Raw genomic sequence first — 17,935 nt, 5'->3', positions numbered from 1 at the left:
TGTGTGTGTGTGTGTGTGTGTGTGTGTGTGTGTGTGTGTGTGTGTGTAGGCCAGGGAACAAGTGCAGATGTTGTTCCTTAGGTGGTGGGAGAAGAGAACTGCCTCTTACAGGTTGTCTTCTGACCTTTGCCTGTGTCATGGCACACATGCCACCCTATAGAAAAAAATAATTTTAAGACTTTATGCTTCTAGATATTGTGATACATGTTTACAAATCTCACACTTGGTAGGCAGAGGCAGTAGATTATGGTTAAAGGCAAGCCTAAGCTACATAGCAAGACCCTGTGACAAAGAATCAAAGCAAAACAAAACAAAAAAAGCCAGGGTGAGGTGGCGCACAGGGTGAGGTAGTCCCAGCACTCTGAGAGGCAGAGGCAGGTGGATCTCTATGAGTTTAAGGCCAGGCTAGTCTACAAAGTGAGTCCAGGACAGCCAAGGCTACACAGAGAAACCCTCTCTCGAAAAAAAAATGCAGAAAAACAAAAACAAACAATTCCCAAAAAGGCTGAAAAGATATCTCAACATATAAAAGTGCTTGCTGCCAAACCTGACTACCTGAATCTGATTCTTGAGACCCATTTGGTGGAAGGAGAGAACTGACTAATATCATCTGTTACAAATACTTGAGTAGTGGGGGACTGGAAAAGAAGCATGTATAGATGGACCTTTAGGAAGATTGTGTATTATGGTGTATTAAGAGATCTTTACGTTGTAAAGCTGTCTATCTGTCCCTTAGGTTACATGGAACCTTTAGAAATGGGTGGGGTGGGGAGCAGTAAGAAACTGTTAGGCTGCAGGGATGGCTTGCTGGTGTAGAGTGCTACAGGGTTGTCAGGGATGGCCAAAGTTGAGATGTAAGAATCTGAGCATCCTGCATACACCTGCAGTCCAGCTTTGAGAGGGGCAGAAACAGGAGGATTTCTGGGGCCTATGGGCTTACAGCCTAACTGAGATGATACAAGCTCCAGCTTAGGAGAAAGATCTTGCCTTAAGGAATAGGTAGGAAGTGATTTAAAAAGGGGGGGGGTTTCCAGTTCTGGTCTCTGCACACATGTGCAGAAGTACTCAGATATATACAAATACAAGATCAGACTGTTCAGGCCTTTACAGATACACCTGCTCTAGAGAAACTTCCACATACCAACTTAGCTGTTGATACTTGTGTGTGTTCTGACCAAGCCTACCCCTTACTACTTACCCAGAACTGGAACAATCAGATGCTTGTCTTTAGTAAAGGGTTGTAAAGTAATGATGATACAGCTCAAGGATAAACAAAACTTACAGCTTAAAACTAGTGCTTAACTTAAATATAAGTCAAGCCTCAGGAGGGCCATCTCTGCTACACAAGGGTCTGGGCTCAGATGTGTAAGGGAGGCGACACCTAAAGCAGTTGGGCAGCTGGAGATGTTGCTGATGGTGGACCATTTGCTACTATGAGTAGACCCGTGCTGATTCCCAGCAAATCTAGGGGATGGATGTTTTGTCTGAAAACTCACCTGGTCTCTCCAACAAGAACATGTGAGAAGAAAAAGTAGGTTGTGGAAAGGGTTGTGTTCTGGATTAGAAGAGACTTGCGAGATCACCAACTGTAATGTGCAAGTCTTAGTCATATTATGCCATGGTGTCCCTGTTGCAAAATACCTAAGCCAAGGAAGTATATGGGTTAAATAAAACAAACAATAAAGTTACACCTTTAGCGCTGTTTGCCTAATAACAAAAAAATGGGGGTGATAAGCACTAAACTCAGGGTCTTAGTTACTTTATGGAGGCAAGAAGATGAGTGTTGGGAGAGTACAGAGAGTACAGAGGTACAGGTAGGTCATGCTCTAGTTTTCAAGAGAAATGGGTTTGGGGTGGCTTTTTTGAAGCAGCTTTACTGACTGGCAATGTGGCTCAGTGGGAAAGCACTTGCTGCCAAAGCCTGATGACCCACATGACAGAAGAAGATCACGAACTCTTAAATAGAACAAGGTCTTCTCTGGCCTCCATCCCCTTCAGTAAGCAAAACACAATATAATAGCTTTACTGTTTCATAGTTTGCGTCAACTCAACCATTGCATGTTATAACTAAATCATGAAGAAAGACAAGCTGAGAGTCAAATCTAGGGTCTCAGATATATTAAATAGTTTCTTTACCATTGAGAAAAATTCCCGGCCCCATTTGTAGTGTATCTAAGGAGTTATGTGAGCATGATCACAATCTAGATTTAGAGTTGTCTATAATCTCCCAGAGTTCCCTTGTACTCCCCTTTTGAGTCCCTGGCAATGACTATTCTGTCTTTTTATTTCTACAGATTTGCATTTTCTGGTAACCTATGAACAAACTCAGTGTGGTCTTTTACGATTGATTTTTTTCACTTTGGATAGTTTTGTTAGGTTGATCTATGTTGTACCATGTGTCAGTAGTTCATTCAGCTAGACATACTGCAAACTCTCCCAGCACTGAGGAGACAAGACCATCTTGGTCTACATATTTCCGAGCCAGCCTCCACTACAGAGTGAGATCCTGCCTCAAACCAAGAAATAATAGTGTATTCAGCTTTATTGCTGAATTTATTCCATTGTGGAAATGTTTTTATTCAGTTACTACAAACGTTTGATATTTACATAGTTCTGTGTTTTTATTTCTCAGGTTGCTGTTTAGGACTGAAATTGCTAGATTGTACAGTTTTGTTTTGTTTTGTTTTTACAGACGTAGGGGTTGAAAATGCTTACCTGTTTATAATGTTCTGGAGATTGAGCCCAGGACCTTGAGCAGCTAGGCAAGCATTTTACTACTGAGTTTCATTTAAAGACCTTTTAACTCATTTGTTTGTTTTTGTTTTTAATTTTTTTTATTTGAGACAGGGTTTCTCTGTATAGCCTTGGTTGTCCTGGATCCACTTTGTAGACCAGGCTGGCCTCAGATTCACAGAGATCTGCCTGCCTCAGCCTCTCAGAGTGCTGGGATTATAGGTGTGCACCTCCACGCCGGGCTCCTTTTAACTCTTTCAAAATGATCTCAGTAAGTTATGTAGGCTGGCTTTGAACTCTCTCTGTATCTAGGCAAGCCTTGACCTGATTCTCCTGCCTCAGCCTCCTAACTAGCTGGAATTATAGGCCTGCAATAGGAAACCTGGTTGAAATGTTTAACTGCTTAAGAACCTGTCAAACTGTTTTAGAGCATGGATATGTCATTTACTAGTCTCACCAGTGGTGTATGAGAACTTCTAGTTCTTCTAACACTGTGTCCTAGCAGGGATATAGTCTATATCATTGAATTTCAGTTGCATTTTCCTGATGACTAATAAGTATGTTTTCATGTGCTTATCGAAATTCATTTTTGAGCAGTCTTCTCAACTCATCTGCCACATAAGTTTGTTTTATGTGTGTGTCATTCAGAAATACTAAGAGGTTTGGGGGATAGGAATAATGGTAAAGAGGAGCAGCAATCAAAAGATGTTAGGTGTGTTGTGCATGCCTTTGATCCCAGCATAGAGATAGATGTGGGTCTCTATGAATTCAAGGCCAGCTGAAGCTGCATAGTAAATAGTGAGATCAGTCTAAAAAAAAAAAAAATCAGACAAACAGGGCCACTGAATAGTGTAAATGCAAAACTGGCTAGTTGTCATCAGCATGCTCCTTCCATGTTCAACACTGTTTTATACTTTAAAACGAGATCTTATGAGAATATAGTAGCTTTATGAAGCAATACTTGGAATGATATTTGTGCCACTTGGCAGTGGCTCCTGGGCATCACAAGCCTTGATTGCTTAGTGGGATGCCTGTTCTGTCAGCCTTCCTGGTGTTCCTGGGATCAGACACTAAGCAGTGTCTTAGTGCCCTGTAGAGCTTGAGGTTCTCTGAGGTACTTAACTATCTCATGTATATTGATACACAAGTAAATTTTCATTCAAACACTTCACTTTCTTAGGTGATAAGAAGGCAAAACAGTGAGCAGCCATTGAACTGTATATGACTGTTTATGTTTACAAATGCAGTTGAACTGATAAAAGTCTATACTGAAGCTAAGACCAGTGGGGACAGGAGAAGCATGTCCTTCAGTCTCTGTGCTTGATAACAAAAAGGGAAAACTCTGCTTTGTTAGAGAATGTCCAACTTTGAGTAATTTGATAGTTGGTGTTAAAATCACATCTCTTTAATATATTGTTTTTATATGTATGCACGGTTTATGTCGAAATGACTGTTGGATATTTCTATGCAGAGGAAAACATTGGATGCCTTCTGCACACTATAACAAAACTAAGTCATAGTGGACCGCAGAAGTATATAACCTAAAACCAAGCTGCAATTTAGCCCCTTGAGAGGCTGGGGGATGGCTTGGACAGGGGAGTTGGGAGTGGCAGGCAGGAGTTGCAGCTCCATAGTCAAGTGCCCACCCTCTGTACCAGAGAGGCCATGCCTAGTTTTGAGCTCCAACAACCACAAAGGCAGATCAAAGTTGAAAGGTTTGCTAAATATAAGAGCTGGAACCCCGAGACTCAGAAGAAAACAGGATGTAAAGTGATAAAGTGCTCATGTAGCATATATACAATCCTGAGTTCAGTCCCTAGTAAAAAAAAAATTAAAACTTTTAATTTTTTTGTGTTTTAATAGAGGACATCATAAAAAATTTTGCTAAGGCAACTTATGAGAAAAAATTTTGCAAGTATTTGATGAGATGTTTATTTAAAACATTTTTATATGTATACACGTTCATGTGTGTGTACATGTGTGTGTTTGTGGGGACCAAAGGTCAATGTCCACTGCCTTCCTCAGTTGCTCTTTACCTTATTACTGTGTTGGAAGGGGGTGATGTCAAACCATTTTATTTACAGGCTTGAAAGTGGGAAGGAACAGAAAACATTCATGAAATCTGGCAGGACAAAATTTTCTAGCTTCTCTGTCACTAACTGGGATTATAGGCATTTGTCACCATTCTCAGCTTTTTAGGATGTATAAATTATTTTCTTTTAGATCTATAATTATTATAAATATGCATATATGTCTGGGGAATATCTCTGCACTTGAGTGCAGAGGCCAGGAGATGCTGTAAGATTCCCCTGGAGCTGTAGTTACAGGCTTGTGAGTCACCCAGAGAAGTGGGTGCTAGGAACTGAACTCAAGCAGGGAAGGGGACATCTCACTAGCCAGAAGTCAAATCCTTAGAACTTAAAAGTAAGTAGGCAAGTAACTCAGTTAAAAAATGAACAAAGGCTCTAAGTAAACATTTCTCAAAAAAAGATTATAGTGTTCAGTAAGCACAGAAAGCAGGCCTGCTCCATTAACCATAGGAGAAATCAACTCAAGACCCTGATGAAATAGTTGTTCACATCCATGAGAGTCTTCAATAAAAACATAATTACATATGGGTGAGAATATGCAAGTTAGAACTGTGTCGTGTCACTGATGGGATTGTAAAGTAGTGAGCTGCTTGGAGCACAAGCTGGAAGATTTCACAAGGTAAAACATAGACTTTGCACACCATCCAGTAACCTTACTCCTAGGCATACTCACAACAGAATTGGAAACATCCATAAACGTGTTGAATATAAATGTTTGTAGCAGCAGTGTTCATAACAGACAAGAGAGATGTCCATCCACCAGTGTCAAGAAAACAGTGTGAAATGAAAGTCTAACCTGTGCCATTACATGGGACAGTTTTGTAAACATACTGATAGATCACAGAAGTTTGGAACAGAAGATGCAATTGTCATGTTTGTAATGAAATATCTAGAATACATAAGTTTATAGACACAGAAAATTAGTGTTGCTTAGGGCTGAGGAAAATATTAGAAAAAAGAGCGACCGCTAATGGCTGCAGGGGGAGGAGAATGTAGAGCTGTTTCTGGTGCAGTTGTACAACACTGAGAGTGCGTGCACCAACCCTGGCTTTTTACACGCTGGCAGAGGAAAATGGTGTATGTATAGTGAACACTTAAGAGGCAAGTAGTGTCTGGGCATGTTACAGAGCCACAGTTTAAGCATGTGAGAAGTGAGGCAAGATGACCATAAGTTCCAGACCAATCTGGGCTCTGCCTCTAAGAGATGTCAATCATATGAAACTCCAAAATACCAAGAAACTAGAAAAAGACTCTTGCAAGTGTGCCTCTCCTGCTTCTCTTCTGGAGACAGGGTAGAGTGATAGATAGTCTCCTAGCAAGCGTTTCCTTTATTTTTCTAGTGACTCATGAGGTCTAATGAATTGTATATATTTGTATTGAATGATAATAACTCATGCTTTATTTTGACAGGAATCGAATTCTTCACAGGCTTTATCACACGATGGGGGATTCTTCAATAAACTGGAAGATGATGTTCATAAGATTCTTATTAGAGAAAAAAGGAGAGAACAACTTACAGAATATAATGGAACAGATAATTGTCCCGCTCCAGAGCACAACCAGGCATGTAAAATAAAATTTTCTTAAAATCAGTTTTCTTGTTTGTTTTAAGGAAATTAAACTGCAGATTTCAACCCTAATTGTGTAAAGTAACAGTTTTAGATACTATTTTAGTCATTATTCTTCAAAGAGTAATGTGTATGTGCAGTTAACTCACTAACATACAGAGCACACGCTGGATTGTACAGGTAGTTAAAAACTGCTACTGAAGAGAACGGCCTGTCTCTCAGGTGCAGAATGTGAATATTCAGGTACCTGCTCTCTCGGTAAGACTAAGCTGAGTGTATAAGTGTAATTAGATGATTAAGTGGCATTAGTGCTCTGTAAAGCCTGAATGACAGTGTGATATAATGGAAAGATAATAGATTCTGAAATCAAACAAATATATTAGCATTGCAACTCATCTGTTTACTGCACTGGACATAATTGTTCCCTTTTTACATAATTATTAGAAGAGTCAGAAATTATAATTTAATGTGCTTAACAGTATATTGTACACAGTATGCAATAGTAGATAATTCTCTTATATAAAGAGTTGAGAGTATAAAAAATAGGTACATTAATGTAACAGGATTGGACCTTAAGATGGTTTCTGGAGAGAAATTAACATTTGAGTTGGAAGCAGAGAGGACAGAGGATCTGAACATGTAAAGATGAGGAAGAAGAAGAAGTTAGAATGTCTTGAGTAAAACTAGAGACACAGTGAAATAGAAGCAGTGTAATTAAAAGAGGATGGTAGATGAGTCTGCTGAGGCAGGCCTAGCTTATGATTTAGTCTGTAGACAGGAAAGAAATTTTGGATTTTTTTTTAGCAGAATAAACTTTGACTTAATAATAATTTTATTGAAGAGTCTAAGACAAATTGAAGGATGAGTCATCTATCATAGAGCTAAATAACAATTATAAGGACACAGAATAGCATAGCATACTAGGCAGAATGTAGATTGGCATTTGAAAAACAGCCAGGGATAACATGGCGGGGAGAGAGAGATAGAGAGGCAACAACCTGTAAGCTGAACCTGATGGCCATGACTTAGGCTGTCGTAATTGTACATGTTTGATTTTTGTTGTTTGTTTTTTGTTCGTGTCTGGTTTTGTTTTTTGTTTTTGTTTTGTTTTGTTTGAGACAGGGTTTTCTGTATGGCCTTCACTGTCCTGGCAGCCGCCCTGTAGACCAGGCTAGCCTCAAACTCACAGTGATCCACATGCCTCTTCCTCCTGAGTGTGAAGACTAAAGATGTGTGCCACCACAGCTTGGCTCTACACATGGTTTTACAGTGTTTTGCACATCAGTTGTTTATAGTAGCAAAGTCAGTCAAAATGAATGAACTGTACCTGTAAATAACAACATGGAGAATTTAAAAAATAGACTGTGTAATGAGAAAAGTCACTAAATAATAGTTCGATTAAATCACTATATATTAAAATAAGCCAGATGGGTTGTCTTGGGTCTATGATTGTAGTGCTTGGGAGGCTGAGAGGTGTCCTCTGACCTCCACATGTGCCTGTGTGCATAAGCACATGGTGCACACTAAATAAATAAATAATAAATAAAATCAGCTAAGACGGCAGGCTAGAGAATGCCTCACTGAAAGCCAGTGAAGCTTTTAAGAAAAGCACAATAAGAAAAAATAGACTCAGACCAACAGAGCCAACAAATCTGGGCCCAGGGGGACTTGTAGAGACTGATGCACCAACCAAGGACCATGCATGGAGAAGACCTAGAACTCCTGCTTAGATGTAGCCCACAGACAGTTCAGTCTTCATGTAGGTTTCCTAGTAAGGGGAGCAGGGGCTGACTCTGACATGAACTCTATTGCTTCCTCTTTGATCACCTCCCCCTGGTGGGGGCTCCTTCATCCACAGAGAAAGAGAATGCAGGCAATTTTGATGAGACTTGATAGGCTGGGAGGTCAGATGGTAGGGAAGGAGGGGCTCCCCCTTTCTGAGAAATAAGGGAGGAGGATAGGGGGAAAGAGGAGGATTGGAACTGGGAAGAGACAAGGGAGGGGCTACAATCAGCATGTAAAGTGAATAACTTATAAAAAATAAATTTAAATTTAAAAAGAAAAAAAAAAGACTATTCCAGAGAGAGAAAGGAACAGCTTTGGAGACCCACAGAAGAAATAAAAGGCATCTGGAAAGAGCAGCAGCATAGGGAGTGTTGTCCTGGGGGGGAAGGAAGCAGAAGCCACTCCCAAAGCCAATTGCTTCTCCATTGGTAAGTGTACCAGGATCAAACCTTCAAAAGAAGGCTGGTCAGAAAAAGGTCCACCCCTCCCCCCAAATGAACACTCACACCAATAGGTGAGAAAATCACAGCACAAAAATAGAACAGAGAACACCCCAGCTACTGAGTTCATCAGCAGTGAGATGGGTACAGGGCCAGACACTTCAAACATTTTCAGAAAATGAAAGAAGACCTTTGTCCTGCATGAATTTAACTTGTGGGCTCAAATAATCCTCTGAGTTTAGCCTTTTTGACATAGGACCACAGCATATGTCGCCACACCCAGCTCAAAGTCATCTTGTACCGTCTTCCTCACTGCGGCCAACCTGGCTGGTCATCTCTTTTTATTTTTTTATTTTATTTATTTTATTTTATTTTATTTCATTTCATTTCATTTCATTTCATTTTATTTTATTTTATTTTATTTTAATCAAAGGTGGCCACCTCCTTTTAATAACACTTGCAACAGTTTGACTTACAGTTTAAACTTTGCCTTATATGTACTTGTTTATATGAAATCCCCAAACTGTACTTGACATGTTTTATAAGGACAAAAATGTTTCAGTCTTTTCCCCCAGCACCTAGAGACTACTGTTGAGTATCTGTGTGCATTACTTGTAAAAAAAAAAAAAAAAAATTATATATATATATATATATATATATATATATATATATATATATATATAACCAGTTTGCATATATCAAAATAGAGCCAGACCTGATGGTAGGTCCCTTTAATCCCCAGTATTCAGAAGACACAGAGTCTCTGGAAGTCAAGGCCAGCCTGGTTTATATAGTGAGTTCCAGGACAGCCAGAGCTGTGTAGAGAGCCTGCTAGGGAACCTCTTCATATGTTTATTCTAGGATAGAGCTGTCATTTCTAAGCTGGATGTTGTTCTATCGTGCACTTAGAGCTTGTCATAAAAATCTCATTTGCTGCCAGGCCGTGGTGGCACATGCCTTTAATCCCAGTATTTGGGAGGCAGACAGATTTCTGAGGCTAGCCTGGTCTACAGAGTGAGTTCCAGGATAGTCACAGCCACAGAGAAACCTGTCTCAAAAAATAAAAAACAAATCTCACTTGCTATTATATATGTAACTAGGAACACATAACTGGGTAAAGGTAGAAATTGAATAATTCAAAGTTGCATCAAAATAAAGCCTGTATTCTTCTTAGTCTTTTCACAAAGGAGTGTTGTAAACAATGACAGTGGAACAATGTTGGTCAAAAATCAGTATTTTTCTTTTTCAGGAAGTGGGTCTAAAAGACGGAAGAATTGAAAGACTAAAGTTAGAACTCGAAAGGAAAGATGCTGAAATTCAGAAGCTCAAAACTGTGATCACCCAGTGGGAGGTCTGTGTATCTTATTTTTATAAAAGAAAAGAACTATGGATTTATATTTTCTGTGTTTTTATATATGTTTATTATTTACTTACTAGAACTAGTCATTCTGCTATTCAGGTTTTGTAACTATTAAAGTCTGAATGATGGTATAAATTTTGTTATAAAATATATATTTTATATATTTTAAAATATATAATATAAGGGAGGCAGAGGCAGACGGATCTCTGCGAGTTTGAGGCCAGCCTGGTGTACAAAGTGAGTCCAGAACAGCCAAGGCTACACAGAGAAACCCTGTCTCAAAAAAACAAAACAAAAAAATTACATGATGCATTATATCTATTTAGATATATTAATCATTTTAAGCATGTGATTCAGTAGCATTAAGTTTCTTTAGTTAGTTATTCTTTGTTTTGAGATAGGATCTCACTGTATAGACCAAGCTGGCCTCAAACTCGCAGAGATCCGCCTGCCTCTGCCTCCAGCTGCTGGGGTCACAGGCTCAGAGTACTAATCACTTTCCACTATTGTGTGACCATTACTGCGGTTCCCACCCAAAAGCTTGGTAGAAATTAAGCAGCTCACTATTCCCACCCTATCCTTAGCAGCAAGTCAGAGAGATGTTCTTGATCCCTCGTTTTGGTAGAAGTTTAATTTTTGTCCTTTTCTTTCGGACTTATTTCCTCTAACAATATTTTCAAGGTTTCTCCCTGTTGTAGCATTTATCAGAATGTCATTCCTTGTCCTACATTCTTGTGAAAGTACATACTACATTTTGGGTATGGGTGTACAGTTGTCTGGAATCCTGCTTTGAGTTCTTCGAGTATTTTGAATAAGTAGAATTACTTAATATACAATAGTTCTGTTTTACTTTTTATGTGACTTCAGAGCTTTTCCAAAGCAACTGTTATTTTATGTTTCTACCAGAAATGCATAGGAATTCTAATATTTCTATATCCTTGCTAATACTTTTTACACAAGTGTTTCCTTTTAAAGATTAATTTAAATTTTTGTGTGTATGTATGCTTGTATGCATGCACATGTGTATTCAAGTGTCTGTAGAATCTAGAAAAAGGGGTATCAGAGTCCCTGGAGATGGAGTTACAAGTTGTTGGTGCTTGGAACCAAACCTGGATCCTCTGGAAGAGCAGCAAGTGCTCTTGACTGTGAGCTAACTCTCCAGCTCTTAAAATTGTCTTTAACCACAAACTTAAGAAGTGTTCTCTTGCTGCTCCCCTTTAGACTTTGATGGTCCTCAAGCATCATTTGCTTCCTGACTAATGTTAGGCCACTGATTACTTACTAAGGGCCAACCTGTGCCAGGCTTCTGGGACTGGTGTGTGCAGCAGCGTTCCTTCAGTTTCTTTTCTTTTTTAATTTTTTTTTTATAATTTACTTTATTTTATGTGCATTGGTGTGAGGGTGTCAAATTCCTTAGAATTGGAGTTACAAACAGTTGTGAGCTGCCATGTGGGTGCTGTGAATTGAACCTTTGGAAGAGCAGGCAGTGCTCTTATCCACTGAGCCATCTCTCCAGTGCCTTCATTCAGTCTCTTAAAAGTTTCTACTCTCCCCTGTGTGTGTTGCAGTACTACTCAGTAAATAGTTATTATCAGAAATGTATTGGTTCTATGAATTAATGGGTAGAGTACTGTTTGGAAAAAGTGATTTTCATAGAATTTAATATATTTAAAGCCGGGTGGTGATGGTGGTGGTATATACCTTTAATTCCAGCACTCAGGAGACAGAGGCGGGTAGATCTCTGAGTTTGAAGCCAGCCTGGTCTACAGAGCAAGTTCCAGGACAGCCAGGACTACACAGAGAAACCCTGTCTCAAAAAAACAATAATACAATACAATAAAATAGATAAATGATATATTTAAATCCACTATGCTCTGGCATTGTTTAGTGGTAGCTGCTTCCTTTTGGTGTTTAGTGAGGCCTGAGGTTGGACACCAGCACTATAGAAACAAAAGTGAAACTGGCCAATTCTGCACATACCTGGAACATGCTTAGAGAGAAAAATGATGAGTTTTTTTTACACTGATATTTCTAGGCCTTTATTCTTTTATAGCATTTAACCAATTGTTTTCACTAATTATTGCTTATTAGTGTTTGAAAGTATTTCAGAGTACTAAAAGAAATAATCAGTGGATACTGATTGGGGAGATAATTATCAAAAATTGAAATGGTCCGTGGGGGAGCAGAGTTCCTCTTTTTCAGTGAGTGTGTGATGCATCATTTATTAGGATTAGAAGAAACCAAGCCATTTGGAGAAGGGAACTGAAAATGTCCAAAAGGGCCACTAGTTCTGTATTTAGCAGTAGCAGTTGTAGAACAGACCCTGGAGGTTCTGATAAAATTTGCAGGGCAATGCTAGTAAAAAGCTAGGAGTCACTTTCTTCTGACTTTTATCAAAATTAGTTGAAATTACTTGTTTTTATTTGGGAAAGAAAGAAGAAAAGATTCTTCAGGAAATTTTAATATTTTCTTGACTTCACTTTTATTCTTTTCTGCTTTAAAAATTTTTAAATGTAATTTTAGTGTGTGTGTGTGTGTGTGTGTGTCACATGGAGAGATCAGCTCTATGGAGTCAAATGTGTCCTGTGCATGGGTTACAGGGATCACACTCACATCATCAGGCTTTACCCTCTAAGTCATCTGCTGCCCCCTCTAAGTTTTTACAGAACTAACTAGTAGTTCTTACTCCTGTTTATTTCACACATGAATTATGTTTTTAAGCAAGCATAGAATGCACAGCCCAATAAAATGTAGAACATAATTTATCATCTACCTTTAAAAAGTTAAAATCTTTTTTCTTTGACTATTAGGCAAAGTATAAAGAAGTAAAAGCAAGAAATGGACAATTACTGAAAATGCTTCAGGAAGGAGAAAGTAAGTGACAATATGCTGTAGGTGTTTGCTTTTCTGATGTTGTTGTTGTTTAGTTATTTTATGTGTGGGGATGTTTTGTGCACGTGTGTGTGTGTGTGTGTGCGCTCGCGCGCGCGTGTGCGTGCTCGTGCACGCATGCTCACATGCATGCTCATGAATTGTGAGCATGCCTGGTGTCAAAAGACACCAGAAGAGGGGGACAGATGTCCTGGAACTGGAATAATAACAGTTGTGAGCCGCCACGTTGGTACTGGAAGTTGAACCCTGGTTCTTTATAAGAGCAGCCAGTGCTCTCAACTGCTGAGCCACCTTTCCAGCTCCCTTTTTGTTCCTTTGAGGTAGGGTCTGACTGTGTAGCTCTGACTGGCCTGAAACTTACTGTAGAGATCAGGCTGATATTGAAGGCATAAAGATCCGCTTGCTGCCTCTCAAGTTCTTGGATTAGAGGTGTGGTCCACCACACTCAGCCTCTGTCTGTTTTTCAGAATTAAAGCTCATCTTAATATCTGAAGATAAATCCAGTACTCTGGAGGCAGAGGCAGGTGGATCTCTGAGTTTCAGCCAGCCAAATCTGCATTAGTGAGACACCTGTCTTACAAAAACAAAAACAAAAACAAAATCTTACTTTTAAGATTAGGCAATTATAATGGTTTGTATCTACAATCTCAGCACTTTAGAGACTGAGGCAAGAGGACCAGAAGTCGAAGGGTCACCTGGGCTCAGAGTAGACTGATGGCTGAGCAGGTAAAGCTGAGCTGCTTTATCAGACATGATAAAACCGAGTTTGATTCCTGGAGCTTACATGATAGAGTAAAAGAACTGACTTCCACAGTTATCATGGCACATGCAGACTGTGGAGTGTGCACACACACACAGTAAGTGTGACAAAAATAAAAGATGTAATATGACCTAATAAGTAGGTAAAAACTGAAGAGGTTGAGTTTTTTTCCTGTGTGATTTTTTTCAGTTTTCTTATATATCTGTCCCTAGTTATTGTAAGTTGAAAAATTAATCATCTAGGGGAACAGGTATTGTCTCTGACATGAACTCAGTGGCTGGCTCTTTAATCACCTCCCCCTGAGGGGGGAGCAGCCTTACCAGGCCACAGAGGAAGACAATGCAGCCAGTCCTGATGAGACCTGATAGGCTAGGGCCAGATGGAAGGAGAGGAGGACCTCCTTTATCAGTGGACTGGGGGAGAAGCATGGGAGGAGATGAGGGAGAGAGGGTGGGGTTGGGAGGGGACAAGGGAGGGGCTACAGCTGGGATACAAAGTGAATAAACTAATTATATAAAAATATAAAAAGAAAAAAGAAAAATTAATCATCATATATATGCAATTAATATTTTAACACCACAGAAAAATTCAAATTACTTAAAAAAAAAAAAACATGCTGCTGTAATAATGCTCCGTCACACTGCAGAGGACCATGCGTTAAGCAAAGAGAAGAAATGATTGTTCTGAGTCCTCCATACTGAAGTTTGTCTCACTAAGCACTAGGGTGACTAGACAGTAATGCTGCTGTTTTCCTTTCAGTGAAAGATAAGGCGGAAATACTTCTGCAAGTTGATGAATCACAGAGTATCAAGAATGAGCTGACAGTCCAGGTGAGGGGTTATGGGACATGTCGTCTGCTTTTGTTCCACTCTAATGTGATCTTGATTGCTATGCCCAACTAATGTTCACTAAGCAGGCAGGAGAGCAGTAGAAAGTATTACCATTGTGGACTAGCAAGTACTTTGTGCTGCTTTTTCTGAAGATGGTTGGGATGTCCTGAGGAGTGTGAGAAGGTAAGGTGTGAACAGCAGGCACAGCTCGTCCCTGTTCCTGGGTTTTCTCTTCACAGTGAGCATGTCTGCCTGGTCTAGTGCGCACCTGCAGAATGTCTCATGGGAATCATGGGAAGACAGTCTCTGATACCAATGGTTGTCAAATCTTATCACAGTGGATGCATTCAAAATTAATGTACTTTCCAAAAAAAGGCCAAAAGAAGTTTTCTTACTTGTTGTTTGCTTATAGGTAACTTCACTTCATGCCGCATTAGAACAAGAGAGATCTAAAGTGAAAGTATTACAGGCAGAATTAGCCAGATACCAGGTATGTTTTTTATAATTTTGAAGTTTTCTTTATAGCTACATTTGGAATAGATTCAATATAAGAATAAATGTCCTATTTTATTTTTAAGTCATAATTTCTTTTTCTTTTTTTGGATTTTTAAGACTAGATCTCTGTATAGTCTTTGCTGTCCTAGACTCACTTTGTAAACCAGACTGGCCTTGAAAGAACAGAAATCCACCTGCCTCTGCCTCCCTTAGTACTGGGATTGGGGGCATGTACCACAATACCCATACTTTATTCACCAGATATATTGATGATTTTTTAAAACAAAAAAGAAAAGAAAAATTAGATTTATTTTACATGTGTTTGTTTGTGTGGGAGATGCCTTTGGACAACACAGAGGGTGTTGTATCCTAAAGCTAGTGTTAGAAACACTTGTGGACCTCATGACCTGGGTGAGAACTGAACTCAGGTTCTCTGGAGAAGAAGCAAGTGCTCTTAACCACTGAGCCATCGCTCTAGGTCCATGGTAATGCTTTTGTTATTGGCCAGGTAATAATGTACCTTTTTGAAAAATAAAGGTAATTCTATATATTGGTATGTACAACAATAATTAAATTGGTTCAGGAAGTTCATTAGAGCTCTGTAGACAATGTGCACCGCTAATCCTGTAACAGGAAGCACAGATGCCATAGACCGCAGCATCGTGCACTGGATCGCTTGGATATAGGTATACCTTCTCTGTAGATGTCTGTCTGCCCTTTATAATGGACAGGTGATAAATAGTAGATACTTGAGAGTGTGCCATCTCTCGCCATACGTTTGATTATGTTGATGATAGTTTAGATTCTGCTGGGTTTAAGAAGATAATTCAGCTCTTCTTTTCCTGTATGAAACAACTGAAAGTAATTAGTGTTTATTTAAATGTGTCAGATGTGTTTTTACTTACTTACACATATATGTGCAAAGCATCATTGTGAAATCATGGTGAAAAAGGCTTGAAAGCCAATGGTGGCATAGAGAATATAAAATTTATTTAATCCAGTTTGGCATGGTGGGATACACCTTTAATCCAGTACTTGGGAGGCAGAGGCAGGTATTTCTCTATGAATTCAAAGCCAATCTGATCATAATTTAGGTTTGTTTCTTGTTATATTTATTTTGGGTTCTTGAGGCAGGGTTTTGCTGTGTAGCCTTGACTATCCTGGACTCGATTTGTAGGCCAGGTTGTCCTTGAACTCACAGAGATCCACCTGCCTCCGCTGGGATTAAAGGCGTGTGCTACCACACCTGGCTTGTTTTTTTTTTTTTTTTTTTGTTTTTTGTTTTTTAATCTCATTGAATTTTTCACATTGGCAGTATCATAGTCAGTGATGTTTATCCCAGGTGTGTTATTGGTAATTCTTACTGCTGAGAAGCATGGTAAGAATGTTAAACACAGTGGTAGTCCTCAGGATCGTGATTGTTACCTTAAAGGAATGTTTTCTAAACTTTTTATTTTTCATTATAACAGGAAATAAATCCCTTTTTAAGTATGTTGTTTCACATTTAATTTCCCACAAAATCAGTGCATTTTTTTCATAATGAATAAACCTTTTTGTCCCGCTGTGTAATCGGGAGTGAATAACAGCATTCATATATTTTAAAAAGTTTTTGGTTTTTCTGTTAACTTAGAGACTGGTTTATTTGACTCCAAAAAGGGAAGCTGTAGGGTGAAGAGGGTGAACGAAATTAAGATAGCTGATGCTGTTTCAAATGAGCCTGGTTCCTGCCATGCCCCTAGTATGACTTAGAAATGTACTTTTAGTATATTCTTATTCTGTTAAGTATTTATTTTTATTTTATGTGTATGAGTGTTTTGTCTTTATTCTCAGCCTGAAAATCATATTTCTAATGTTGGGGCTGAAGAGTCAGTTCAACACTAACTGCTCTTCCAGAAGATCTGGCTTCAATTTCCATCACCTGCATGGCAGCTCACAACTGTCTATAACTTTAGCGCCAGGAAATCTGACATGCTCCTCTGTCCTCCCTGGGATCCAATCATGAAAGAAGTGTACCACCATGCACACAAACACACATGCAAGCAAATCACCCATACACAGAAAATAAAATTAAATGTTTTTTTTATTCTAATACTATTTAATAGAAATAAAACTATACAGAACGTGAGTTATAAATTAAAAATTACCAAAAAAGTAATTAATTGAAATTACCAAATTTGCTGATTATATGAAACAAATAAACTATGTCATTTGTTTTGTACTTTTAAAAGTATTTAAGACAAAATAATTCTGAAAATTGAGATATTTGGGATCTTACTGATTCAGCCTAAATAGATCTGTATAGAAATACTATTACTTTCTGTAGCATTTGTAGAAATAACTGTGAAAGCAACTAAATAGAATATCAAGCACTTCAGATTTTGCATGATCCTAAACTAAAAGTCCCAAGGTGGTGTGTCTTCAGTAATGTGCTCTGTTTTTCCTTACAGGGCGGCAGAAAAGGGAAAAGGAACTCTGAGTCCGACCAGTGTAGGTGATTATGGTAGCCTTTGAGATCAACACAAAATACTTTCAGAATTTTGCAGAAATGTGTATATTTAATGCTGTGCAACTGCTAAACTGCAGTTTTTTGTTGAAGGAACTAAAAGCAACTAGCTCATTCATAGTCTACAATTTTATGTTCTTTTGGCTTAAAGTTAAAAGAAAATAGAGAATACCAGCAGAACTTGATTATTGTTTTCTGTCCAAACTTATGACATTAGTTTTTCATCAGTCAATAAAATTAATTTACTCTTCCACTAATGTGCCTGATCTTTAAAGCCTCCTGAACAGTATGGTGTTCTCAGAACCTTGTGAGCTGAGCCTTCCAGGATAACATGAACAGAAAGAAAGTGGCTGGTGGCCTCAGGTGGGGGTGAGCAAAGTAAGAGTGAAACATAATTAACACGTTTCCAAGAGTAATCACAAGCAGATCACATGTTCCTCAGTGTAAACTGAGAAAGCTTACAAGAGATGGTGTTTTGA

General features: G+C 38.8%; 1 protein-coding gene across 6 annotated transcripts in view; it reads left to right on the top strand.

Moving 5' to 3' along the window:
* Nucleotides 1–17,709, top strand: part of Gkap1 (G kinase anchoring protein 1) — a 42,202-nt gene extending 24,493 nt beyond the window's left edge. For all 6 annotated transcript variants that reach the window (XM_055629301.1, XM_055629300.1, XM_055629299.1 and 3 more), the window contains 6 exons: nt 6,234–6,386; nt 9,866–9,967; nt 12,787–12,850; nt 14,388–14,458; nt 14,871–14,948; nt 17,401–17,709. In XM_055629301.1, coding sequence (XP_055485276.1) covers nt 6,234–6,386; nt 9,866–9,967; nt 12,787–12,850; nt 14,388–14,458; nt 14,871–14,948; nt 17,401–17,448 — 516 coding nt within the window. In that variant the 3' untranslated portion in view covers nt 17,449–17,709. The remainder of the gene's footprint in view (nt 1–6,233; nt 6,387–9,865; nt 9,968–12,786; nt 12,851–14,387; nt 14,459–14,870; nt 14,949–17,400) is intronic.
* The last annotated feature ends 226 nt before the right edge of the window (nt 17,710–17,935 follow it).

The sequence above is a fragment of the Psammomys obesus genome, unplaced genomic scaffold, assembly GCF_907164565.1.
Source record: "Psammomys obesus unplaced genomic scaffold, mPsaObe1.curated_primary_1811, whole genome shotgun sequence".
NCBI lineage: Eukaryota > Metazoa > Chordata > Mammalia > Rodentia > Muridae > Psammomys > Psammomys obesus.
Note: the sequence above shows the minus strand (reverse complement) of the source record. Positions and strands in the feature narration are given on the sequence as shown.